General features: G+C 46.5%; 1 protein-coding gene across 2 annotated transcripts in view; it reads right to left on the reverse strand.

Moving 5' to 3' along the window:
- Window positions 1–27,952, reverse strand: part of NSUN2 (NOP2/Sun RNA methyltransferase 2) — a 257,469-nt gene that overhangs the window by 22,851 nt on the left and 206,666 nt on the right. For both annotated transcript variants that reach the window (XM_029590002.1, XM_029590001.1), the window contains exons 14-16: window positions 25,201–25,293; window positions 12,248–12,383; window positions 9,761–9,841 (exon numbers count right to left, since the gene is read on the reverse strand). In XM_029590002.1, the coding sequence (XP_029445862.1) occupies window positions 9,761–9,841; window positions 12,248–12,383; window positions 25,201–25,293 (310 nt within the window). The remainder of the gene's footprint in view (window positions 1–9,760; window positions 9,842–12,247; window positions 12,384–25,200; window positions 25,294–27,952) is intronic.

Consider the following 27,952-nt stretch of genomic DNA (forward strand, 5'->3'; position numbering starts at 1 on the left):
TGGCCTGGTTTTGGCCTCTGTTGGAAACAGGATGCTGGGCTTGATGAATCTTGGTCTGACCCAGCATGGCAATTTCTTATGTTCTTATGATCATGCTACAGGCCCAAGCAGATCTAACAGCTCATGGCCATCGGTAATGGATACTAACTTTCCACAGATACACCACTTAAAACTGCTGTCCATGGCTCTTCTCTTTTGCAACATTTTGAGGAAGGAGAACCTCCAAGATGTGAAAGAAATTATTTCCTTTCTTCCAGTTTTTTTTTTGTAGCACAAATGCTTTTGTGGGGGCTGCTGAGGCAGTGAGGCATTGAAATTAAAGAAGTTTAAGAAAATATAATTGGATTTTGAGAAAACTTTCTGAGGAGATAGAGTACACATCCATGCAAGTTCTAGGACAAAAAATGACTAAGGAGGCTCCCAAGGCAACACCTGAGTGAGAATTTCCACACATGCTCAGTAAAGCTCAAAAATCTACTGTCTTGGAAAGATGAGTCTGTTCAGTGCTGCTGGATGAAGTCACCTATATACTTGGTTAATTCAGCCAGCTCAACGGTAAACTCTCAGTATAGTCAGGCAACCATGCTGCTGGGCTCCATAGGATGAAGAGAAGCCTCAGGACCGATGGGATCCTCTCAGGCTGTGCCTGCAGGAACAACCTCTACACACTGGAAGTAGGAGGGACACAAAGGAAAATTGGTTCTTATCTGCTAATTTTCATTCCTGTAGTACCAAGGATCAATCCAGACTGCTGGGTTATGCCTCCCTTCCAGCAGATGCAGTCAGAGAAAAAACTGAAAAGCACCCCTGATAAACCGGTGTGCCACCTGCGATCCTTCAGTATAATCAATACCAAAGCAGAATAAAGTAAATTTAAACAACCAATGACTAGATCAAGAGAACTTATCTGAACAATAACCTATTTATATATATTTATTTATTATTATTATTTTAAGTCTTCATAGTCTATCAAACACTGCAGAAAGAGAATTAAATCGAGTGGACTCACCAGAATCTATACCCCTAGGTGGGCGTCTGGACTGATCCTTGGTACTACAGGAACAAAAATTAGCAGGTAAGAACCAATTTTCCTTTCTCTACACGTACCAGGATCAGTCCAGACCGCTGGGATATACCCGAGCTACCTTAAAAGGGGTGGGACCTCGAAAGTCCTGCTCAAAGCACACTGCTACCAAAACAATCGGCACCCGTGGCTCTTATGTCCAAACGGTAATGCTTCGCAAAAGCGCATAAGGATTTCCAAGTAGCTGCCCAACAAATCTCCTCGGCAAAACACATTGGCTTTCTGCCCAAGATGCCGCTTGAGATATGATCGAATGAGCTTTAAGACCATCCTGCACCGGTCGCCCGTGACATATATACGCCGATACTATAGTTTCCTTCAACCGTCGGGCAATAGTAGTTTTGGATGCCTTATGTCCTTTCTTAGAACTGCTCCATAAGACAAAAAGATGGTCTGACAATCGAAAATCATTAGTCACTTCCAAGTACCAAAGTACCCAGCGAACATCTAGTTTTCTCAAATCCTGAGCCTGAGGAGAATTATGATCCAAATCAGGGAAGGCCGGCAACTCTACTGACCGATTCATGTGAAACATCGAGACCACCTTCAGTAGAAAGGAAGGCACCATCCTAAGCGAAACCCCAGAATCTGTAATCTACAAGAACGGCTCCCTGCAGGACAACGTTTGAATCTCTGATATTCGCCTAGCCGAACAGATAGCCACAAGGAACATTGCTTTGAGTGTTAGATCCTTTAACGTAGCCAGTTTGAGAGGCTCAAAAGGAGGAGCGCACCACCCTCTGAGAACGATATTCAAACTCCAGAAAGAACACACTTGACGCACCGGCGGGTGTAAATGTTTGGCCCCCTTCAGAAAACGCACCACATCTGGATGGCCTGCAAGGGACGTACTATCAATCTTGCCTCTTAAACAGTCTAAAGCCGCTACCTGAACCCGGAGCAAGCTATACGCCAACCCTTTCTTTAATCCGTCCTGCAAAAAGGCGAGAATGTGTACAATAGAGGCTATACGCGGGGAAACCTGCAACAAGCTGCACCATGGATTAAAAAATTTCCAAACTCTGACATAGGTGAGAGAAGTAGAAGTCTTACGCACAAGCAGAAGGGTGGAAATAACCGCATCCGGGTAACCTTTCTTTCTTAACTGTCTGCGCTCATAAGCCAAGCCGCTAGACAAAATCGAGCCGCCTGATTGAAAAATACTGGACCCTGACAAACTAGATCCGGAAGTTGCCCGAGACGCAAGGGGCCGTCTACCGCCAAGTTGACTAGATCCACGAACCACAGCCTTCGAGGCCATTCCGGAGCCATGAGGATAACTGACCCCTGGTGAGACTCGATTCGCCTCAAGACTTTGCCTACCAGTGGCCATGGAGGGAACACAGAGTAGTACGTCGCGGGGCCATGGAAGGACCAGGGCATCTACTCCTTCTAACCTGTGCTCCCTTCTGCGACTGAAAAACCAAGTCGCCATCAAATCCAGTTGGGGTATTCCCCATCGACTAATCAAGAGCTGCATCGCCTCCTTGGACAGCTCCCACTCTCTGGGTCTAGCCGTTGATGACTCAGGAAAACGGCTTGCACGCTGTCAACCCCGGCTATACGAAAGGCCGCCAACTGGATGAGATTGCGTTCCGCCCAGACCATTAGCTTGTCTGCTTCGGCAGCCACCAGCCGACGTTTTGTCCCCCCTTGACGGTTGATGTATCCCACCGTTGTCGGATAGAATTCTTACCGACTGATGCGCGTTGCAGCGCGAGACGAACCGCTCTCGTCTCCAAATGATTGATGGAACTCTTGGACTCCTGAGCTGTCCATTGGCCCTGTGTGGATCTCGACTGGCAAACCGCCCCCCAACCAAAAAGGCTGGCATCCGTTGTTACAATCAACCACTGAGGATTCTCCAGGTCCATCCCCTATTGTAAGTGGTCAGGAACTAACCACCATGTGAGACTGGCTCTGGCGGGATCGAGGAGCGGTAAGGGTAAGTGGGACTCCTCGGATTTGGAGTCCCAACGGGAAACCAATGCCCTCTGTAAAGGTCTCATATGAGCAAAAGCCCAAGGGACCAACTCCAGAGTAGACACCATAGAGCCAAGAACCTGCAAATAATCCCATACCTTGGGCAAGGGAAGGGCCAGAAACCGGTGAACTTGAGCTATCCGCTTGTCCAGCCTCTCCTATGGAAGGAAAACCTTTTCCACCACCGTGTCGAAATGGGCTCCCAGAAACTGCAAAACCTGGGAAGGGACCAGCTGGCTTTTGGAATAATTGATTTATTTCCTTAAAGTTCATTATGTAAATTGTAAACGTTACCTGTTCCATGTAAACCAATACAATGTGCAAACTGTTATCGGTATATAAAAGCCTTAAATAAATAAATAAGACAACCCATCCGAGTGACTGAAGACAATGCAATATCAAATGAACCGCTATCTTGCAAAGTTCCTCCGACTTTGCCCGAATGAGCCAGTTGTCCAAATAGGGATGCACCAAAATCCCCTCTCGCCGGAGGGCAGCTGCCACTACCACCATTACCTTGGTGAAAACGTGGGGAGCCGTCGCCAACCCGAACAGAAGTGCCCAAAACTGGTAATGCTCGCCCATGATCATGAATCGCAGAAACCGCCGAAAATGCTCTTGAATTCCTAGGTGGAGGTAAGCCTCCGTCAGATCCAAAGAGGCCAAATATTCGCCTTTTTGGACAGCCGCAATGACAGATCTCAAAGTCTCCATGCGGAAGCAAGGTAGCCGAAGCGCCCTGTTGACCTTCTTTAAGTCCAAGATTGGGCGGAAGGAGCCCTCTTTCTTGGGGACCACAAAATAAATGGAGTACTAGCTGGTCTGGCGTTTGGCCGGCGGGACCGGAACGATCGCTCCCAAAGCCTTCAATTGAAACATAGTGTGGAGTACCACTTGCTGTTTTGCCTAGGAACCGCAAGGAGACACGAAGAAGAGATCCCATAGCGGGCGAGCAAAATCTAAAGCGTAACCGTGTTTTATAATGTTTAGAACCCACTGATCCAAAGTGATCTTGATCCATTCCTCGTAAAACAGGGAGAGACAACCTCCGATCTCTGGCACGGAGGAATGGGCCGTTACATAGGAGATCATACAAGGCGTCCACTGTATAAGCTACTGCAGCTTCCATACGCTCCGCCTGCTCTGCCTCCCCTGGGGAGAGTTCCTGAGACGTGAACAACTGCTGCACCCACCTAAGGGTAGCTCTCTGCATAAGGCTACTGCAGACGGACGCCCGGACGCCTAGCGTCGACACGTCAAAAATCCTTTTTAGAAGAACCTCCAGTTTCCTATCCTGTAGATCTTTGAGTGCTGCCACTCCCACCACTGGAATGGTTGGCGATCGCCGACACAGCCGCATCCACCTTTGGTATCTTAAGCAGATCTAAGGACTCCTCTGGGAGCAGATAAAGTTTTTCCATAGCCCTACTAACCAGCAGGCTGGCTTCAGATGCATCCCATTCCTGGGTCATTAGCTGCAATGGAATCGGGTGAAAAGGAAAAGTTCTAGGGAGAGCCCGAAGACCCGACAGAACCAGATCCCCCGAAAAAGGTTCCGCCACTGGCTGCGGAGCCTGAATATCGAGCTCCGTAAGCACATGAGGGATCAAAGGGTCCAGCTCCTCCCTGCGAAATAACCGGAGCACCCGCGGGTCATCCCCTTCAACCGGAGCGGTAGTATCCACGTCATTGCTTGTGGTAGGATCCTTGGGGGGGGGGGTGAGGGATCTGAAAGTGGTGGGACCCCCGCATCAGGAGCTATCCGGGGCAGCTGGACCCTAGAAGCCTCTGGTCCCTCTGCAGGTCTAGGGAGCTTAGCTGGCAGAGGATCATGTAAAATCAAATCTGCCTCTGCCTCCATGTAAGCTTTATGCAGTAATAATACAAACTGAGAGGAAAAGGGGTGCTGCCTCTTTAAGGCCCCCCCCCTCCCCCGGAGGCAAGGTGGAATGAGGCAGGGACTCAGGACCCGAATCGTGAGGCCTTTCAGGACTTAAATTTGGAGGCGACAGCTGTGGAGGGAAAACCCCCTCCCCCAGAGCCCTGCGCATCGTTGGAGCCTGAGTCAGGCAAAATGGCTGCCGTTCCCACGCTTCTCGGGGACAGGACAGGCCTCGGCTTCTGACCCAGCAGACTCCTCTCCAATCCTCACGACCGCAGAACAGAGGATCTTTTGCCTGCAACAGGTATTTGAGAGGAACCTTCCCCCCCCCCCCCCCCCGGGAGACATTGTGAGCAAAATCCCTCGCGGGAGAGCCGCACTGCCGGCTCTCCACAGGCAGAGCACCGCACTCCTCATGCATTCCTGGCCGAGCTGTTACAGAAAATTCAGTCGGGTAAAAACATTACCCCCTCCGGATACCTGGGAGAACCAAATCAGCATTGCACTTTTTTTTTTTTTTCCAAATATGCCAGTAAACCAGGGGAATGGCGCGTCCCTGGGCTCAATCACCTAATAGGAGCCCCGAACAGAGGAATAAAACTTCTCTGGATCGTTAGGGGGAGGGACCGGCCTACTGGTAAATCCCTCCTACTCACCGGGCTTTGGTAAAAAAAAAATGTCTCCAAGTATATAGGCAATAGGGCACCCAGCCCAGCCTTGCCTGCTACCAAGTGGGGGAGGCTGTGGTCCGTGACCTCGGTCGTCCATCCGGGCGCTCAGGTCATGGCGTGCGATGATGCGCCTTCGCTGCCTTAAGCGCCCAAATTGGACATGCGTTCATGCACCTTCGCCGGCGGGGCTGCTGGAAGACGCTTTCGCTGCCAGCTGCCCCCGGGAGGCAGGGGAGCTGCGGTGCGCACCTCGGGAGGAGGGGAGAGAGGGCTGGGGCTGCTGGAAGCATGCAGTAAGTTTACTTTTGTTACAATTTCTATTTGCTTTAATAACATGTCGAGTCGATTTTCGCCCTGCGTCTTTCTTCGGGAGGGGGTGAGAGAGGACTGGCAATCCCTGATGCCCGAGCATAGGAGAACCAGGCCCGAGCGTAGGAGAACCAGGCCACATCATGTTACTCGCTTGCTCCAAACCACCCACTTATTTGACTGGAGCCTGCCTATTGCTGTCACATCCCTCTAACGCCAGGGTCAGGGTAGGCGGTACATTAGCGGGTTAAAGACGCGGCAAAACAGTTGGTTAAAAAGGCGATAATCGGGCCACATGTTACTGTATGGGAGGGAATAGCTAATCCGATCGTTTACATATCATATACATGCCGCGGGAGGAAAGGGATACGCGTTGATTTAAAGAAGCGGTAAGGATTGGTAAAAACGGAAAGTGAATCGCGGGTTAGACTTACGCGACCAAATTGTGGGTACAAAGCAGGTTAGAAACAGGGTAACCGCGGCCGCGCTTTACTGTATAGGCCTGTCAATGTTGATCTAGCCAAAGGCAATTAGGAAGAGAAAAAACCTCTCTCACAGGTCTATCCAGTAAAGTGCGGCCACGTTTACCCCGCTCCTAACCCGCGTTCTACTCACTTTCCGGCCGCGTTAGCACTTCCTACGATCCCCAATCCCCTTTAACCTACTCCTACCGCGTCCTAAAATTCCCGGGCAACCCCTTCCGCCCGCGGCATGTATATTGCATGCAAACGAGCGAATTAGCTATTCCCTACCATCCAGTAACGCGCGCCCCGACTATCCCTTTTCTACCCTGCTGTTTTGCTGTGCGTTCAACCTGCTAACTTACCGCCTACCCCTACCCCTGCGTTAGAGGCAGGGGTAAGGGTAGGCGGCAAACTTTCCCCCAGCCCCCGCTCTCCTGCCCTGGCCGCGTCCATGGGTGCTGGTCTCCGGGGCAGCCCCAGTCCTCTCCCCTCCTCCCGAAGCAAAAAAAAAAGCGAAAAAAAAAGTTGCAAGAGAGAGAGGGGAGAGGACGGGCAATCCTACGCTCGGGATTGCCAGTCCTCCCTCCCCTCCTCCTGAGGCAGGCGCAAAAAGCAGCCTTGCTCCGGGAGGAGGGGAGAGAGGACTGGCAGTGTGAAGCGACTTACTTTTTGCAGCCCCCCCTCCGGACATCGGCGAGGATGGGATTGCCAGTCCCCCCTCCCCTCCTCCCGAAGCAGGGCGCGAAAAGCAGCCTTGCTCGGGGAGGGGACTGGCAGTATAAAACGACTTACTTTTTGCAGCCCCCCATCCGGACATCGGCGAAGACGACCGCGGCTCCCCTCTCCTGCCTCCAGCTGCTCAGGAAGATGGACGTCACGTCTTGAGCGGCCATCAGCAGAAACGGATCGCGGCTCCCCTCCCCTCCCGGCGAAGATGGACGCCTGCATGGGGGAAAGCGGCCCCTGTGCGTGCAATTGGCCGCTCAAGACGTGACGTCACATGCCGTGACGCCAAACGTCGTGACGTCACGTCTTGAGCGGCCAATTGCATGCACAGGGGCCGCTTTCTCCCGTGCAGGCGTCCATCTTCGCCGGGAGCAGCGATCCGTTTCTGCTGATGGCCGTCTCCTCCGGAGGGCTGCAAAAAAAATGTAAGTCGCTTGGTCGCTTCACACTGCCAGTCCTCTCTCCCCTCCTCCCGGAGCAAGGCTGCTTTTCGTGCCTTGCCTCGGGAGGAGGGGAGAGGGACTGGCCATCCCGAGCGTAGGATTGCCCGTCCTCTCTCCCCTCTCTCTCTTGCAACTTTTTTTTTCGCTTTTGTTGCTTCGGGAGGAGGGGAGAGAGGGCTGACAATCCCGAGCGTCGGAGAACTGTCCACTTCCTGGTACCTGTCATTTCAAATGTCATTTGAAATGACAGATACCAGCGTGTCCGTGAAGCGTTAGGCCCGCGCACCCAGGTTACTGTATAGGCGCTGTATAGCGCTCTATACAGTAAAACGGGTTGCACGGACGCTTCTTAGACGCAGCTTGCATTTGCAAGCTATTTACATACAGGATCGAGCGGTAGGTGAGCTGCACTGTGCGTGCGGCAACCGCGGGTGCGCCGGGCACTAATGCAGCTCTTCCTACCGCTCGGTACTGGATTGACCTGTCAATGGTTTAAGGATCAAAATTTGGAAAAGAATCAGGACCGCAGGCAGGTTATGCCATCCTTCATCTGCTGGAGGTCAGAGAAATACTGAAGGATCACAGGTGGCACACCGGGATATCAGGGGTGCTTTCAGTTTTTTCTCTGACTCCATCTGCTGGAAGGGAGGCATAACCCAGCAGTCTGGACTGATCATGGTACATACAGGGAATGACTGTTAGGGCTGGTTCTTCTATGTCCAGGCCGGCTGGTGATAGAAGTTAAAAACAAGCAGCAGAAAAGTTGGTATCTGCTCCGCAAGATCAGGCAGGATGGGGTAATACTGCAATGACAGCACTTTAATTATTCGTACTGCTGTTATTGATACAATGCCATAAGGAAGACAGAGGCAGCTGCTCAGGGTGCAAAGCCTTGGGGGGGAGGTGCGCAGCTGACAGACCGATCCACTCACAGGACTCTATGTCCTAGCACAGAGTTGAAGGAGGTGGAGCAGAGGCAGTGTGGGAACTGGGGGAGAAATAAGAGAGATAGGTGCCGAGGAGGCGGATCATAGATTATGTGCTTGGGGATGCTCTGGGGGATAGATGAATTGGGGTAGCTCTGAGGGATGGCTCACCTCTGGCTAGGGGGGAAGTGTTTGGGAAATCTCCTCTGGGAGATCATGACTCACAAGTTTAGATGTTGATTGCAGAGGTGGGGCAGAATGACGGAGGAATGGGGGCACGGCAGGTGACAGCTTTGTCTCTTCTACAAAGTTGGCAACCCTACAGGCTGATTCAGTAAAGTCCGCGGGAGAGCGGACGAACGCCCGCGGACTTTAGGTAATTAGCGCCGACCTTTGGGTCGGTGCTAATTTCTGAAAGTAAAATGTGCGGCTTGGCTGCACATTTTACTTTCTGTATCCTGCACGCATACCTAATTTGCATGTTGAGGGGGCTATTAGATGCCGCGGGTTGGACGCGCTTTTTCTTCCCCTTACTGAATAAGGGGTAAGGGAAAACGCGCGTCCAATAGCAGGCTAACAGTGTGCTCCGTCGGAGCACACTGTACTGTATCGGCCTGCTAGTGAGTGTGTACTCCTGTCCTAGTAGGAGGAGGAGCCACAGGGATCAGGAGAAAATGCTTTTAGTGTTCCTGAAGTAATAGTTTAGGACTGCTGTACCTACTATAGCTTGAGAGATGAGACAAACATCAAGATGTAAAATGGAGATTAGGATGGGATAGAGAAAGGAATGGAGAAGGTGAAAAACAGAAGTGAAGCCAAACTGGAGAGAAGGGATAGAACTGGAAGGAGAAGTGTTAAGGAGAAATTTGAGGAAAGAGGGTGAAAGATGGATGGAGATATGGTATAGCTACAGACAGGAAGGAGGAGTTAGAGTGTGATCGGAGGCCTGATAAGGAGAATACCCTCACATGTCTTCCCCCCCCCCCCCCACCTCCCCAAACTTCAACTACTGGGTAGAATGGAGTGGAGAGAGATACAGGGCCACAGACAGGGAGGAAAAGAGAGGCAGGCCAGAAGGATAAAGAAGGCCTACAGAAAAAAAAGAGATATTACACATAGATAAAACTAAGAAAAGTAAAGTTAGAGTGGGGAGGAGTGAAGGGAAAAAAACCTTTCTGCTTGGCTCCTAAATATTTTGGCTGGCACCCAAGTATTGAAATATGCTTTCAACCCAAAAACAGACTCTGCAAAGTATTAAAGGCTTCAATTTACCTCTTGAGTTAGTCTGAAAGCGCAACCATACTGCTCACCGTCACTGTTCCGGCACAATACTTTAATCCCTGTGTTAATAACCTGCCAATGTGACAACAGATAAATGAAAAATAAGCAGCACACATTTTATGATTAAGTTATTTTCATTAACAATATGAGATCAGGACAGCATGAATAAACAATAAAATGTCACATCTAATTTCTGAGTTTGCATTTCATAGTAATGATTTTATTTTCTTCCTACCTTCCATTTCCTGCTCCCCCCTCACACACTGTCTAAGCCTGATTGCCTGTGATATTATAGGCCACCCTTTGGTACAGAAGATCCCCTCTCTACTTCTCATGAGCAGTCTCTCTCCTCGTCTCTCCTGGATCCAAAGACGTCACCTTTCTAACATGCTTGCATCTGTTTTATTTCAGCAAGCTTTCGGCTGATCTTATTTAGTACTGCTCTTAAGTTTCATCACTTTTTATTTAGTTTTTGATGGTTTTTATCCACTCATTTATTATAGTATGTGATGAATTTATTGCTGGAAAGTCATGTTGAGCTATTTTACTTATGTATTCTTTTTGTAAGCCGCCGAGGGCCTTGGTATAGATGGCTAACAAATCCAAATAAATAAATCCTCTGTCTCAGAGAGGTGCCCCAAGCTAGCATAGTCTCTTCTATAGTACAACATGTGGGAACAGTGCTGGCTCTAGATCTTTAAATTTTCCTTTTAATTATTCTTATTATTTTAAGGACCTGGTATTTTCTTCCTGTGCTTCCTAGGCTTCCAGCTCAATTAGAACCAGTTTTCGTTCACACCTACCTAGGGATTTTCCTCCAATTTAAATCCCTTCTCAAAACACCTAGTCCAGTCCATGCAACATTCCTTGGCAGGGGCTAGGCATAGGGCTCCTTCTGGAACCCTGCATTCATGGACCAGGTGCCACCTCTGCCTAACAATCGGGGGCGCCTTCCTTCCAGGGACTGTAAACGTTACCTCTGCAGCATCCTCGGCCCCAGGCAACCCAGAGAGTAGAAGACCTAACTGCTCTACCACAGAGTTGGCCCCAGATCTTTAGTTTCCTCTTACATAAATTTCACACAGCAAAGTTTTCCAATTACAGTTAAACTGGGTAGCATAAATTATGTTATTTATAAACAAACTTTGGTTACAAATCCAACAGATTTTTTTTTTAATTTATCAACAAAAAATAAAAATGTACAAGTGGTAGAAACTGAAATCTTCATCATATAGCAGAGGCAGGCAAACTGCAGTCTGCAGGCCAAAATCAGTCCCAGATCGTCCCTTTCCAGAACACAATGACCCCTGTGGTTTGGCCCACCCCGCCCCCACTGCCAGTCAGCCTCCTTTCGATCCAGGTGTAAAGGAGAAGGCTGTCATGTGTGCCCCCCTTCCTGCCAGTCCTGCAATCAACTAAGCTTACTCTCTTTTTTTTTTTTTTTAATCGTTGTGGGCCTGATTTAGAGTTTGTGGCAATAAAAAAATTATTAAGATTACTGCCAGAAGACTGGAAGAAAAGAGGCATGCAGACAGCCTTTTCCATTCTGGCTGGATCGAAGCTCTCCTTCCCAACCTTCAGAGAAGGAAAACAACAGCACTGACAGGCTCCAGGCTGTCTTCTTGACCAGGTCAGTCCTTGGCCCAGCAGGCATGGGCGGAGTGTGGGCAGGCAGCATCTCCCCAGCCTAAAAAAGAAATGCTGGGATTGTGAGGGAGGCAGCTTAGACAGCAGCTTGGGCAGTCAAGTATTTCAATTCAGCATGGGGCCTTGGATCCAGAGCCCGCTGACAGGCCCTACTGGGCCCCAATCCTTGCATGGGTTTCCTAGGTAAATGGAAGCCCTCGCTGGAAGAAGGGGAGGACCACTGCAGGATCTGTGGGCAGGCTCAGGCTTAGAGGCCCCACGCTGAATTTCTGTCCTTTGCTGCTGCACCAGTGCTGAAGCGCTAGTTCAGTCTGCCTTAGCCAAATGAACAGAGAATGGGGAGGGGAAGAGAGACAGGTGGCTAGATGTTGGGCAGGGGGTGGGGAGGAAAACAGAGTAGAGAAATGTGGTGGGAGTTGGGTTGGGGGCAGAGAGAGTGGGGAGATGTGACAAGGGGGGTTGCTTGTGGAGCCACTTTAAGCTCTTTTTTGAAATGGAGAGGGAGTGAGAGAGAGAAGGACTCCTGTTCCTGAACTAGAGCTCCAAGGGGGACCTTCCTCTTCCTTGCCCCTATTTTCAAGAGCTTCAAATATGGCCCATTGTGAAAAAAGTTTTGCCCACATTATTATAAAGAATAAAAGCCATCTGGGAGCCTGCTACAGGGCAAGGCAGGATAAATGTCTCTTGTTTGCAGCAACCTTATTAGCATTATTTGCTTAACACTTTATTATGCTCACTGCACATGCTCCTGAGACTCATACGTCAGTCCTGTGGTGTCATGCTTTGGGAATCAAAATAGAAAATAAAATCCCCCAAACAAAACAATTCTACCTTCATTTTCTCACTGTTGTTCAGGAGCACATTTCTTAGCTCCTTAGAGACCATATATAGCTGCCTCTTCTTCCCTTCTTGTGTCCGAGTCAGTAAATTCATCTTGGGGAAGGAAGGATCCAATGCATAAAATTTCCTGCAAAAAAACAATGCTCAGTTCTCACCACGCCTGACAAAGTACTAGCAGAAGTCTGAAAAGCAAACATTAACGTTTCAAAATTTGTTGAAAACTAGACTCCACTCCCAGCTGATGACTCTAAAAACTGCTGCGCAAACCTTTTGCTGCCTTTTTTGCCCTATCAGCCGGTATAACCTTCTTCCACTGTGTTACTCTACAATTCTGTACAAGGGCTTCTGTGCAGAGTATGTGTTGATACTGCTGTTCAAGGATCAAGGTTGTTCATTAAAATTAATCTTTAGAAACTATTTGGAGTTTTCTCTCCCCCCCACCCCCAAGAAAAGTGAGAATACAAGCAGGGTATATGAGAACCATGTGGCACTCATACATCCACATCTGACCCATATATTACCAATAATGCCATAAGGAAATAGATTCATTTGTTAACTGCAGTTTTTTTGGCATGCATTACACTAGTGATAGATGATAAAAGTAAACCGCTGAAGTCCTCTTACTACTACTAATTCATCACTTTTATAGCACTATTTGGCATATGCAGCACTGTACAAAAACACCTAAGAGACCATACCTGCTTCATAGTGTTTACAGTCTAAGCAAGACAAACAGAAAAGAGAGGTTCTGGAAATTGTATTTATGACGAAAATGGTTAAAATCAATAAGGCTGTGAATGGAATAATCAGGGGTTAAGATTTAAAAGGAGTCTCAAAAAGGTGAGTTTTTAGATTGGATATGAAGGCGGCCAGAGAGGGAGCATGACGCAGCAAGGTGGAAAACATGTAGTCAGGAATTGGCAGTGGAGGGCACAGAAAAGAGCCACGTGCCTGATGAGCAGGGTTCATGAGGAGGGGAGTAGGCAGAGACAACAGAGGAGAGGTAGTGAGCAGCTGCAGAGTAAAGGCTCTCATAGGTGAGTAAAAGAAGCTTGAACTGTATTGGGGATGGATAGGGAGCCAATGTAGCGACCTGAGAATAATTTTTAAATTTTATTTATATTCTGCCCTTTATGACATTTCAAAACAGATTACATTCAGACACTGCAGGTATTTCCCTATCCCCAGGGGGGCTTATAATTTAAGGATCTTATTCACTAAGGGGAAAAAAAAGTTTAGTAAATCAGGGCTTAAATCTATACCCGAGGCAATGGAGGGTGAAATGATTTGCTCAAAGTAAAAAGGAGCAGGTTCAAGGTCTGCTGCTCTAACCACTAGCTAACTCCACCACTCCATAAGAAGAGCAGCTATTGGTGAAAGAAGTTCTACAGCTCAATTTTAAATAGATGGTAGAGAAGTGAGATGGTTCACTGGGAAGATCAGGTTGCAGTAGTCTAAGCGACAGGTGTTGAAAGAGTTCTGGTCGTGTCTTCAGAAAAGAATTCTGGTGGTGTCAGAGGGGAAAAAAAAAAAAAAAAAGACATTTAAGCAGTATTTATGACGTGCAGAGAAGAAAAGAAAGGAGTTGACGAGGATCCCCAAGATTACAATCTGAGGGGACTGGGAGGATGACTGTTTTCAACAGAAATAGAGAAAGGGGAAAGAGGGGAAGGGGGTTTAGGAGAAAAAATAAGGAGCTCTGTCTTGGCCATGTTGAGTTTAAGGTGACATTGGGACATCCAAGCAGCATGTCAGACAAACAGGCTGAGATCTGGAACTGGATTCCTGATAAAATTTCTGGTGTAGAGAGGTAGACAAGGATGTCATCAGCATTTATTTTATTTTAATTTTAAAAGTACTTCTAAATCGCCTTACTGATTACATCTCTCAAAGCGATTTTCAACATAATCGTAACATTAAAACAATGTACATAACAAAACAAACCTCAACAGACCAATATTACTAGAAACAATTCTTACTCACCAGGCCATTGACATAAGCCATGTTTTTAATTTCTTTTGGAACCTCAGAATTTCCTTTTCTTCCCTAAGATCTTGTGGGAGACTGTTCCACATGCCTGGGATAGTAAATGAGAACGATCTATTTGCTAACCACTGCTGCCGAAACTTTTTACTTCAGGGAGTTGTAACAGATGTTAATGCATCATCTGCAAATTCCTACCTGTTTTGTGTGGAGGACAGTGAACACGTAACATCTTTAAGGCCATCAATAACACTTTAAATTTACAGCGTTCCTTCACCGGGAGCCAATGTAGGTCCAACAGTAAAGGGGCTGCTGAAGTTCTTCTAGAACTAACTGCCTGCAATGATGCGAACATAAAGATGGCACTGTAAGCCCTGGAAGGCGATCAGAACAACAAGGGAATTAGTATAGAAAGAGAAAAGATGATGGCCTTCGGCAGAGCCCTGAGACGCACCGACAGTGGGATAGCAACAGAGGAGGGTCCACCAGAGCACACACAAAGGGGCGGATTTTCAGAGCCCTGCTTGCCTAAATCCGCCCAAATCCGGGCGGATTTAGGCGAGCAGGGCCCTGCGCGCCGGTGAGCCTATTTTACATAGGCCTACCGGCGCGCGCAGAGCCCCGGGACTCGCGTAAGTCCCGGGGTTTTCGGAGGGGGGGCGTGTCGGGGGCGGGACCGAGCGCAGCGGCGTTTTCGGGGCGTGTCGGCAGCGTTTTGGGGGCGGGTACGGGGGCGTGGCTACGGCCCGGGGCGGTCCGGGGGCGTGGCCGCGCCCTCCGTACCCGCCCCAGGTCACGTCCCGGCGCGCAAGAGGCCCGCTGGCGCGCGAGGATTTACGCCTCCCTCTGGGAGGCGTAAATCCCCCGACAAAGGTAAGGGGGGGGCTTAGACAGGGCCGGGTGGGTGGGTTAGGTAGGGGAAGGGAAGGGAAGGTGAGGGGAGGGCAAAAGGAAGTTCCCTCCGAGGCCGCTCCGATTTTGGAGCGGCCTCGGAGGGAACGGGGGTAGGCTGCGCGGCTTGGCGCGCGCCGGCTATACAAAATCAATAGCCTTGCGCGCGCCGATCCAGGTTTTTAGCAGATACGCGCGACTCCGCGCGTATCTACTAAAATCCAGCTTACTTTTGCTTGCGCCTGATGCGCCAGCAAAAGTAGGCCAATTCGCGCTATTTGAAAATCTACCCCAAAATGTTTAATGAGAGAGGTAAAGAGAGAACCAAGACAGAATAAGTCCTGAAATCCAAGTGAGGAAAGAATATCAAGGTAATGATCAACCGTGTAAAAAGTGGTAGACAGGTCAAGGAGGATAAGAACTGGGATCCCAAGATGGCGGCACGCCATGAATAGGGGTGAGGTGTTGCTCTGCTGAAAGTTTGGAAATACCTGTTTCCGCGGACCCCAATGCCTCCAAAAAGAAAAGTGGAAGATAAGGGTTTACCCCTCTATCCCCTCACCTTCTCCAACTATGCAGCAGGAAATTATCCACTTCCTAACCTCGCCAGTTTCAGCCCCAGGAGTTGAGGATCCCATTGAGCCGGAGACGGAGAGAGAAGTCCCCGCACCGGAGACAACACCAAGTCCCGATCAAAGACAAGCCCCGCCGCAGAGAGCAGGGCTGTTTCAACCCTGTTGTTTCAACCCACCGCAGAGAGCAGTGCTGTTGTTTCAACCCGGAGCGCTGAACAACGGAACTGCTTCCGGGTTGTTTGAGAGTGACTCTAACGCTGACCGCAGCCTCTCAGGCAATGCCAGCTATTGCGGTCGCCCCAGCAGAGACGAGCCGTGCAGAGGCAGCAGAAACCGGACTTGAAGAAGGGGCTACTGGGGTAAGACCCTTTGGAAATGGCCTGCAACTAATACAAGAGGCTTCCCCAGAGTTTAAACCCCTAATGATTCCAGAACGCCCTGAGGTCGTCACTATGGCTGCGTTATGGGATTTAGTGGCGGGAATTACGACTACAATGAACAATTTCAATATGAAATTTGAGTGTTTGGTTCGACAAAACACTCAAACTTCATCTGACCTACAAAAGAAAATTGATTTAATTTTCACAACAGTTTCGACCTTGGAGGGGAAGGAGCAAGAAAATATAAAATTTAAAGCAGCAGTGGTGAAAGATAAGGAATTTCTTGCCAGAAGAGTAGAATCTCGAGAAAATGCCTCTAGACGTTTAAACATCAGGATTTTGAATTTTCCTAGAATTTTGGGAGAGATTCCCTATGTTAATTGAAAAGGTTGCTTCAAGAGGCTCTTGGTTTTGAAGAAGAGAATTTACCAGCAATTAATAAGTTTTATTTCTTACTCAAATCTACGGCAGTATCAAATAGATTACATTTACAAGAAAATCTCACTGAAATTTTAGAAAACTCATCATTAGAAGTTTTAGACAGAGCTACACTTATGGTTTTCACTATCATCATTGGCTGTTGTTCAAATTATAATGAAAAATTACTTTAGGAAGTTTCCAATCTCCTTCATGAATGAGCATGTAAAAATGTTTCCGGACTTCTTCTCAGCAACACAAGTGCAGCGTAGAGGCTTTTTAGCCTTACGCCAAGAAATAATTTCTTTGGGTTACACCTTTATGTTAAAGTTTCCCTGTAAATGTGTGGTAAGGAGGGGAGTTGAAGTATATATATATTTTTTTACCTTAGAACAACTGAAAACTTTCCTTCTATCAAAAAAAATCCCACCACTTCTTCTCCCATAAACATATAATAGAATATAGAAATTGGTAGATGTGCTAAAGCCATTTTTTCCTATATAAATATATGGTTTATATATATATATCTGTAATTTCCAGATCACCCTTTAAACTTATACTATATTGATGTTTTAGTTTAAAATGGAGTTTGTTTCTTTGTTTTTTGGTAATTGTCTAAAAAAAATAAATTGATATTTGATACTTCTCCATATGTTACCATTTAGCAAAATTCAGTTTTTGTAATTTTGAAAAAATGATAAAGAATTAAAAAAAAAAAAAAAAAAAAAAGAGGATAAGAACTGAATAAAAGGCTTTGGCTTAGCCATGAAAAGGTCATTGGACACTTTAGCAAGGGCTGTTTCTGCAGAATGTCAAGGGTGAAAACAAGATTGGAGTGGACTGAGAATGGCTTGAGATGAAAAAGTCAAGACAGGATGTGAATGGAGGAGGGAGATGAGATGATAGTTGGCAGGGCAGGTAGGGTCCAGTGAGGGCATTTTGAGGCATGGTGTGATTACAGCATGTTTGATGGCAGCAAAAAAAAAGTTGCCACAGACTAAGGATGTGACAGATGGATGGGATGACTGCAGGAGAAGTGGAGCTGAGAAGCTGCAGAGGAATGGGGTCAGAAGACAAAAGTAATGAATTTGTAGAAGAGAAGATGGACAATTTCTTCCACTGTGATTTCAGAAAAGGAGGCGAGGGTGACAGGAGTCAGGGAAAGAGGAGAGGAAAGAAGTAGGGGTGGGGAGATGTCCAATGTCTAAGCAATCAACATAGTAATACCACTCTGGGGACTTGGGGATGTGAGGGCAATGAGGAAGGAGTCAAATGCCCAAAAATTATTATTTTTTTAAGAGCTACAGTGGAGCTATGAAAGAATGTAAGCAATGTTGACCTACTCACAAAAAATACACTGGGGTAATATTATTGATGTAGTGTAAACAAAATAAACCCAGGAAATTCTAAGTTATGGTCACCAAAGTGATCATCATGAGATTGACACAAGGCTTTTCAACATAATCCACAGCAGAGAGGAGAACATAGGAACAGCCATATTGGGTCAGACCAAGGGCCCATCAAGCCCGGTATCCTGTTTCCAACATGGCCAAACCAAGTCCCTGGCAAGTGCCCAAACATAAAATAAATCTCAAGCTATTATTGCTTATTAATCAATAGCAGTTTATGGATTTTTCCTCTAGGAACTTATCCAACCCTTTTTTAAACCCAGTTACACTAACTGCTGTAACCACATTCTCTGGCAATGAATTCCAGTGCTTAACTATGCGCTGAGTGAAAAAGAATTTTCTTTGATTTGTTTTAAATGAGCTACTTGCTAACTTCATGGAGTGCCCCCTAGTCCTTCTATTATATGAGAGAGTAAATAACTGATTTATATTAACTTGTTCAAGTCCTTTCATGATTTTGTAGCCCACTATCATATTCCCCCCTCACTCACCTCTTCTCCAAACCAAACAGCCCTAACTTCCTTAGCCTTTCTTCAAAGGGCAGCAGTTCCATGCCCCTTATTTTGGTTGCCCTTCTCTGCACTTTATCCAGTGCAACTATATCTTTTTTGAGATGCGGCGACCAGAACTGCACACAGTATTCAATATGTGGTCTCACCATGGAGCGATACAGAGGCATGACATCCATCATTTTATTAGCCATTCCCTTCTTAATTCCTGTTTGCTTTTTTGATCACCACAGCACACAGAGCCGAAGATTTCAATGCATTATCCCACTATGACACCTAGATCTCTTTCCTGGGTGATAACTCTTAAAATAAAACCCAACACTGTGTCACTACAGCAAGGGTTATTTTTCCCTATATGCATCACCTTGCACTTGTCCATATTAAATTTCATCTGCCATTTGGAAGCCCAATCTTCCAGTCTCACAAGGTCCTCCTCAATTTATCACAATCCGCTTGAGATTTAACTACTCTGCATAATGTTGTGTCATCCACAAATTTGATCACCTCACTTGTATCCTTTTCCAGATCATTAATAAATATATTAAAAAGCACCAGTCCAAGTACAAATCCTTGAGGCACTCACTGTTTACCTTTTTCCATTGTGAAAACAGACCATTTCATCCTACTCTCCATTTCCTGTCTTTTAACAAGCTTGCAATCCACAAAAGGACATCGCCTCCTATTCCATGACTTTTTAGTTTTCTTAAAAGCCTCTCAAGTTGGAATTTGTCGAAAGAATTCTGAAAATCCAAATACACCACATCTACCGGTTCACCTTTGTCCACATGTTTATTCATCCCTTAAAAAAAAAAATGTAGGAGATTTCTGAGGTAAGACTTCCCTTGGATAAATCCATGCTGGTTGTATGCCATTAAACCATGTTTTTCTAAATGTTTTGTGATTTTATTCTTTATAACAGTTTCTATGATTTTTCCTGACACTGAAGTCAGGCTCATTGGTCTACAGTTTCCCGGATCACCCCTGGAACCCTTTTTAAATATCGAGGTTACATTGGCTGTCTTCCAATCTTCAGATACAATGAATGATTTTAATGATAGGTTACAAATTAATTGAAGTAGGTCTGAGATTACATTTTTTAGTTCATTCAGAATCCAGGGGTGTATACCATCTGCTTCAGGTGATTTACTACTCTTCAGTTTGTCAGTCTGACTTACCACATCTTCCAAGTCCACCATGATTTGATTCAGTCCATCTGAATCATTACCCATGAAAACATTCTCCAGAACAGGTACCTCCCCAACATCCTCTTCAGTAAACAATGAATCACAGAAATTGTTTAATCTTTCTGCGATGGCCTTATCTTCCCTATGTGCCACTTTAACCCCTCGATCATCTAATGGTCCAACTAACTCCCTCGCAGCCTTTCTGCTTCTGATATATTTTTTAAAGTTTTTATTTTGAGTTTTTGCCTCTATGGCCAAGATCTTTTCAAATTCTCTCTTAGTCTGTCTTATCAATGTCATACATTTAACCTTATGCTTAATCCTATTTTCTTCTGATGCATCCTTCTTCCAATTCTTGAATGAAGATCTTTTGGCTATGCTGGCAATTATTTGACCTTCCTTAATGCATGTAATACATATGAACTTTGCTTCTAGGATGGTATTTTTAACAATGTCCATGCCTGTTGTACACTTTTACCTTTGCGCAGCAGCTTTCACTTTTTTTTATTATTATTATTTTTTCTTTTTAAACTATTTTTCTCATTTTATCAGTTTGTCTTTTGAAAGTTTAGTGCTAGAGCTGTGGATTTACTTACTGTCCCCCCTTCCAATCATTAATTCAAATTTGATCATATTATGAACACTATTGCCCAACGGCCCCACCACCATTACCTCTCTCATCAAATCATGTGCTCCACTGACAATTAGATCTAAAACTGCTCCCACTCTCGTCAGTTCCTGAACCAATAGCTCCATAAAATTGTCATTTACTTCATCCAGGAACTTTATCTCTGTAGCATGTCCTGATGTTTCACTTACCCAGTCAATATTGGAGTAATTGAAACCTCCCATTATTACTGCACCACCAATTTGGTTAGCTTCCCTAATTTATCTTAGCATTTCACTGTCCATTTCATCATCTTGGCCAGGAGTATGGTAGTTTACTCCTATCACTATACTCTTCCGCAACACATAAGGGATTTCAACCCATAGAGAGTCAATTGTGCATTTAGTCTCTTGCAGGTTCTTTATCCAGTTGGACTCTAGGCCATCCCGGACATAAAGCGCCAACCCGCCACCAAGATGCTCTTTTCAAGGGTGATGAGTCAGATGAACTGAACCAAATCATTGTGAACCTGGAAGATGTAATAGGCCAGATTGACAAACTAAAGAGTAGGAAATCACCTGGACTGGATGGTATGCATCCTAGGGTACTGAAGGAACTAAAAAATGAAATTTCTGATCTATTAATTACAATTTGTAACCTATCATTAAAATCATCCATTGTACCTGAAGACTGGCCAATGTAACCCCAATATTTAAAAATGGCTCCAGGGGCAAACTGGGAAACTATAGACCAGTGAGCCTGACTTCAGTGCTGGGAAAAATAGTGGAAACTATTCTAAAGATCAAAATCGTAGAGCATATAGAAAGACATGGGTTAATGGAACACAGTCAACATGGATTTACCCAAGGGAAGTCTTGCCTAACAAATCTGCTTCATTTTTTTGAAGGGGTTAATAAGCATGTGGATAAAGGTGAACCAGTAGATGAGTGTATTTGGATTTTCAGAAGGCGTTTGACAAAGTCCCTCGTGAGAGGCTTCTAAGAAAACTAAAAAGTCATGGGAAAGAAGGCAATGTCCTTTCGTGGATTACAAACTGGTTAAAAGACTAGAAACAGAGAGTAGGAATAAATGGTCAATTTTCTCAGTGGAAAAGGGTAAACAGTGGAGTGCCTCAGGGATCTGTACTTGGACCGGTGCTTTTCAATATATTTATAAATGATCTAGAAAGGAATACGACGAGTGAGGTTATCAAATTTGCAGATGATACAAAATTATTCAGAGTAGTTAAATCACAAGCGGATTGTGATTATATTACAGGTGGACCTTGCGAGACTGGAAAATTAGACATCTAAATGGTAGATGAAATTTAAAGGGGACAAGTGCAAGGTGTTTCATATAGGGAAAAATATCCTTTGCTATAGTTACATGGTGTTAGGTTCCATATTAGGAGCTACCACCCAGGAAAGGATCTAGGCATCATAGTGGATAATACCTTGAAATCACCGGTTCAGTGTGCTGCAGCAGTCAAAAAAGCAAACAGAATGTTAGGAACTTAGGAAGGGAATGGTTAATAAAACGGAAAATGTCATAATGCCTCTGTATCGCTCCATGGTGAGACCGCACCTTGAATACTGTGTACAATTCTAGTCGCCGCATCTCAAAAAAGATATAGTTGTGATGAAGGTACAGAGAAGGGCAACTTTAATGATAAAGGGGATGGAACAGCTCCCCTATGATGAAAGCCTGAAGAGGTTAGGGCTGTTCAGCTTGGAGAAGAGACAGCTGAGGGGGGATATGATAGAGGTCTTTAAAATTATGAGAGGTCTTGAACGAGTAGATGTGAATCGATTATTTACACTTTCGGATAATAGGACTAGGGGGCACTCCATGAAGTTAGCAAGTAGCACATTTAAAACAAATTGGAGAGAATTCTTTCACTCAATGCACAATTAAGCTCTGGAATTTGTTGCCAGAGGATGTGATTAGTGTAGTTAGTATAGCTGGGTTCTAAAAAGGTTTGGATAAGTTCTTGGAGGAGAATTCCATTAACTGCTATTAATCAAATTGACTTAGGGAATAGCTACTGCTATTAATTGCATCAGTAGCATGGGATCTTCTTGGTGTTTGGGTACTTGCCAGGTTCTTGTGGCCTGGTTTGGCCTCTGCTGGAAACAGGATGCTGGGCTTGATGGACCCTTGGTCTGACCCAGCATGGCAATTTCTTACGTTGTTATGATATAATTTGTATTCTGGTATAGCACTATGCCATTGGTTATCCTCTTTCCACCATGTCTTTGAGATGCCAAATAAGTATGTTCTCATTCACTGATATACACTCTAATTCTCCCATCTTACTTCTTACACTTCTGGCATTAGCATACAAACATTTCCAAGTATGTTTTTTGTTTGTATTAACATACTGCTTTTCAGTTGACAGGGATAAACTGGAATCTTTTAGTTCAGGTGAGTTTTTAAATTATAGGCACTTGGACTATATTTCTTATTGTTGGAACCTTTCTGTTGGGATACCCTAACTCTTCATACTAATACTTCATTAGTATCCTTTGAAGATACCTCCCTCCGTACCATGCGCTGCTGAGGGACTGTCGGCTTTCCCCTTTGATTTAGTTTAAAAGCTGCTCTATCTCCTTTTTAAAAGTTAGCGCCAGCAGCCTGGTTCCAACCTGGTTAAGGTGTAGGCCATCCCTTCAGAAAAGACTCCCCCTTCCCCAAAAGATTCCCCAGTTCCTTACAAAACTAAATCCCTCTTCCTTGCACCATTTGTCTCATCCATCCATTGAGACTCCAGAGCTCTTCCTGCTTCTGGGAACCTGCACGTAGAACAGAGAGCAATTCAAAGAGTGCTACCCTGGAGATTCTGAATTTCAGATTTCTACCCAAGATTCTAAATTTGGCTTTCAGAAACTCCTTCTCACTTTTTCCTATCTCACTGATGCCCACCATGTACCACGGCAGCCAGTTCCTCCCCAGCACTGTCTAAAATCCTATCTAGATGACATGTGGGTTTGCCACTTTCGCACCAGGTAGACATGTTACCAAGCGATCCTCACGCCCACAAGCCACTCAGCTGTCTACACTCTTAATAATCGAATCACCAACTATGACGGCCGACCTAACTCTTCCCTCCTAGGCAGTAGCCCTGGGAGGGTCATCCTCTGTGGAAGAGGACAATGCACCACCTGGAGAGCAGGTCCTTGCTACAGGATCATTTCCTGCTGCACCAGGTTGGTGCTCTCCGATCATGAGACCTTCCTACTCCAAGGCAGCACCAAGGCTGCCAGATTGGAGTTGGGACTTTGCTACTATGTCCCTGAAGGTCTCATCTATTTACCTCTCTGTCTGCCTCAGCTCCTCCAGGTCTGCCACTCTAGCATCCAGAGATCAGAATCGTTCTCTGAGAGGCAGGAGCTCTTTGCATCGGATGCACATGTACAATTTCTTACCGGTGGGTAAAAAAATCATACATGCACATTTGATGCAAAAGACTGGGAGGCCCCCTCTTGCTGCTGGATTGCTGCATGCATCTTAAATTTGTTCAGTTACTACTTAAGTTTAGGTTGCTATGGGAGTAGGACTGTGCATGTTATAAAATCCGGGGTCGGCACACGCAAGGGGGTGCACACTTGTGCACTTGCACGCGCCGAGCCCTAGGGGAGCCCCGATGGCTTTCCCCGTTCCCTCCAAGGCCGCTCCGAAATCAGAGCGGCCTCGGAGGAAACTTTCTTTTTGCTCCCCCCCCCCCCCCCCGCACCTTCCCCTATCTAAACAGCCCCCAGCCCTAGCTAAATCCCCCCCTACCTTTGTTATCTTCTTTACGCCTGCCTGAGGCAGGCGTAACTTGCGCTCGCCGGCCCACCATCCCCTGGCATGACCGCTGTGCCGGAGGACTCTGAACCGCCCCCAGCTCCGCCCCCTTCCCATCCTTTTTTCAAAGCCCCGGCACATACGTGCGTCCCGGGGCTTGCGCGAGCCGCTGAGCCTATGCAAAATAGGCTCGGCGAGCGCAGGGGCAGGTTTTCAGAGTTACGTGTGTAACCATTTGAAAATCTACCCCTATATATCTGGTAGTGACCTACCAGAGAATTATTAAACTCTTGATAAGGTGTAGGAAATTTGTGAATTTAAGTTAAAAGGCTGATTTTTTTTTTTTTTTTTGGTCTGTGAGTGTCACCTGCCTATAAATTAAAGGATGAGTTAGGGGTGGGTGGAAGAGAGGTGGGAGGGTTGGGAAATACAAACACACAAACGTCTTGTTTTTTGCCTGCCTAACTATTCAATACAGACACACTAAATAATATACCCCAATAGTTTACTTCTCTCCAATACTTTTAAGTTTTAAAAATTTCCCCTAGCAGTACTTACAGATTCTTTTCAGCCACCAGCAAGGTGATCCTCTCCTCTCAGTGCTCCCACTGGAGGATCAAGGAGTTATAGGAGAAGGAGCTTTCAACTGAGGGAATGGGAAAATTTGAAAAGAAATAAAAGGGAAAGGGTACATAGAACTAAAATCAGAAAAAAGGAAACAGGAGGAGGTACAGGTATAAGATATTTATAGGACAGATAGCGCTAAGGAAAAGAATAGGAGAGGTAGAATGGGCAGGGGTTGGGGGGAACAGGCTTCTCAGGAAAATAATTGTGTATGAAAAATAAAGGGTAAAAAAAAATATATATATATACACATACACACACACCTACCTATATCTGAAAAAATCCTGAAAGGGAATATGACATCGTACAGATCATAGGCAGCCTCAAAAAACAGCCGAGTTTCACTATGCAGTTGAATGTAGAATGTAAGAGAAAGATACACACGACAATGCAGTGCAGCAACAAAACACTAGCAATAAACTGACCATTGTACTCCTCTGCCCCGTGCCCATCTTATCACGGCAATTGTTCACTCCTGAACACACACATTACACATCACAACAGGTTATCTGCGACAACATGCAAGCAGCTGCCCTGCTCTGTCACAAAGTTTGAAATGAACAAAAAGAATCTTCTTACTCAATAGGTGGAAACAGGGGGTCACCCTCCGAAATAAATACAAATGGATCTTCTTTAAATCCAAACATCTTCATTTTCTTAGATGGAGGTGGTCTGGGGGCATTTAAAAAATGTTTTACTTTTAAGAATGCTAGAACTTAGAACAAAACGTCAACAGTCTTTACTTTATTTGTGCTTTGAGGATCAATTATTCACACTGTCCCGAATACTACTATGATCATCTATAGGTATTTACACATATAGAAACAATACTATACAAAAAGAGCTCCATATTCACAGCAGTTTGTCCAGCTAAATTTAGACTTAGCCAAAAAAAACGAATTTAAATTTCTCCAAGGACAAGAAGGATGGTAGTCACAATACATGGGTGACATCATCAGATGGAACCCGGCATAGAAAACTTTTGTCAAAGTTTCTAGAAACTTTGACTGGCAACCTGAGCATGCCACTATCATGCATCCATGTGATGTCTCTCTTCAGTCTCTTTTCCTTGCAGCTTTCGCCTTGGGGTTGTGGAGCTCTGCTCTCTCGGAGTCTTTTCCCGGTTTGCGCTGGGTTCCTGTTCTTCCCCCGTTGGTGCCTCCATAGGGTGGCGCGGTAAGTTTTATTTTTCTTTGCAGTCTATTCCTGGCAGTGTCGCTCTTTGGTGACCGCCAGCCATCGACCACTCGCCAGCTTTTTTTATGGCATCGTTGGGGTTTTGCCAATGCCCTCAGTGCCCGCGGACCATGTCCATTATGGATCCGCACGAGGTCTGTATCCTCTGCCTGAGGGCGTCACCCGACGTCCAGGGGTGTCATTTTTGCGATCAAATGACCTCCAAGGGTCATCAGGACCGTTTAGGTAAGATGGAGAAGCTTTTTGGGTCCAAAATGTCTGGTCCTTTGACTCCGGTGTTGGATACATCGACGTCCAAGGGCCGTGGGGAGCCGATAGATTTGGATCTATTGCTGTCCACCCCTCTGCAGGGGCCCTCTCTCTCAGGGCTGGAGATAGGCTGTCATCTGTGTCATCGCACTCCAGGACGTCAGGATCGTCTTCATCCTCGGCGCCGGGGAAAGACCAAGCCAAGCACAGAGGGAAATCTCGGAAACAGTACTGGTCACCATCGACCACAGTACCGGGGCTTGGGTCAGCACTGGTGACTGCCATGATGCCTCCGAAACGACTCCGCGGAAAGGAGGCATCGATCTCTATCAAACTGGAAGTCCCAGGTGTTCCTCGCCAATATCGGTGCCAGGCACTGAGCTTCCTAAGGGCTCCAAGAGAGTTCCGGCGATGCCTCTACCTCCTCCTCCTCCATTCGTCCTGTCTTTGGCAGATTTTCAAGAGAAGCAGACTGCAGGGTGCAACGGGAGGTGCTCTAAGCCCTTCAGGGCATCGAGCTGCCAGCTCCACCAGTGCCTCTCCTCTGGTGTTGGGGCCTGCTCCTGTGATGCTGGCACCGCTGCTGGAGTGCCTCAATGTCCTGCTGGCCATCTTGCCCACACAGCAGATATCGGTGCCTGGGGGTCCCTAGATACTCCAGCAGCCACCAGGACCTCCCTTCCTCTGGAGTGATCCCCATTGTGGATTCCTCTGAGGAGGAGGATGTGTTGCGACCTGGGGCTCTGTCAGGCGCCTTGGAACCGCATCCGGTATTGCCTGGTCTGATCCCTGATCCCTCGGCATCCTTGATGCAGTCAGTGCCAAATCTGAGAGGCTTGGGCAGGGGCTCTCCATGAGGGTCCCCATGGGACTTTAGTGAGGAGGAAGCTCTGATTGATCCCTGGAGGGATGATACCTCGGCGTCTTCTTCTGATGACTCAATGCATCTTCCCTTGGACCCGTCCCTCTCCAACTGAGAGGCACCAGTCCCTGCTGGAGGATCTAACCTTTGCAGGCTTTGTGTGGGTTATGGCGGAGACCATTCTGTTCCAGCTCCTGACGGAGGAGGATGCCAGTCACAAACTTCTGGAAGTTCTCCAGTTCGTTAATGCCCCAAGGGAGGTAGTGGCTGTTCCCATCCATGATTTTTTAAGGAGTTATTCCTTCAGATTTGGGAACACCCCATCTCGGTGCCTCTGGTAAACCAGAAGGCAGATGTGGTCTACTTAATGTAACAGGCCTTGGGTTTGAGAGGAATCTGAAGTACCTGACCTGGAAGGTCATCTTCTCGGTTGCAGTCACTTTGGCACGCAGGGTAAGCGAGCTTCAAGCGTTTCTGATGTATCTGCCCTACACAAAGGGCTTTCATGATAGGGTAAATACAGAGGACCACCCTAAGTTCCTGCCAAAAGTGGTGATTGATTTTCATTTTAACCAGTTAATTGTTTTGCCCACCTTTTTTCCCAGGCCTCATTCGCACAAGGATGAATGGACTCTGCACAACTTGGATTGCAAGAGGGCCTTAGCTTTCTACCTCGAGCAGACAGCAGGCCACAGACTGTCCACGCAGCTCTTCATCTCTTTTGACAAGAATAGATTGGGAGTTGAGGTTACCAAGCAAACTCTGTCAAGCTGGCTGGCGGACTGTATTTCCTTCTGCTATGCACAGGTGAGCCTTCAGCTTGGAGGCCACGTTAAGGCTCACTCCGTCAGAGCCATGACGGCTTCGGTGGCCCACTTACGAGCACAGTCCCTATGACCGAAATCCGCAAAGCTGCAACATGGAGTTGTCTCCGCATGTTCGCTGTCCAATACTGTTTGGAGAGGGATGGCCAACATGACAGCAGATTCGGCCAGTCTGTCCTTAGGAATCTCTTTCAGCTGT

Source organism: Rhinatrema bivittatum, chromosome 2 (assembly GCF_901001135.1).
Source record: "Rhinatrema bivittatum chromosome 2, aRhiBiv1.1, whole genome shotgun sequence".
In the NCBI taxonomy this organism is placed as follows: domain Eukaryota; kingdom Metazoa; phylum Chordata; class Amphibia; order Gymnophiona; family Rhinatrematidae; genus Rhinatrema; species Rhinatrema bivittatum.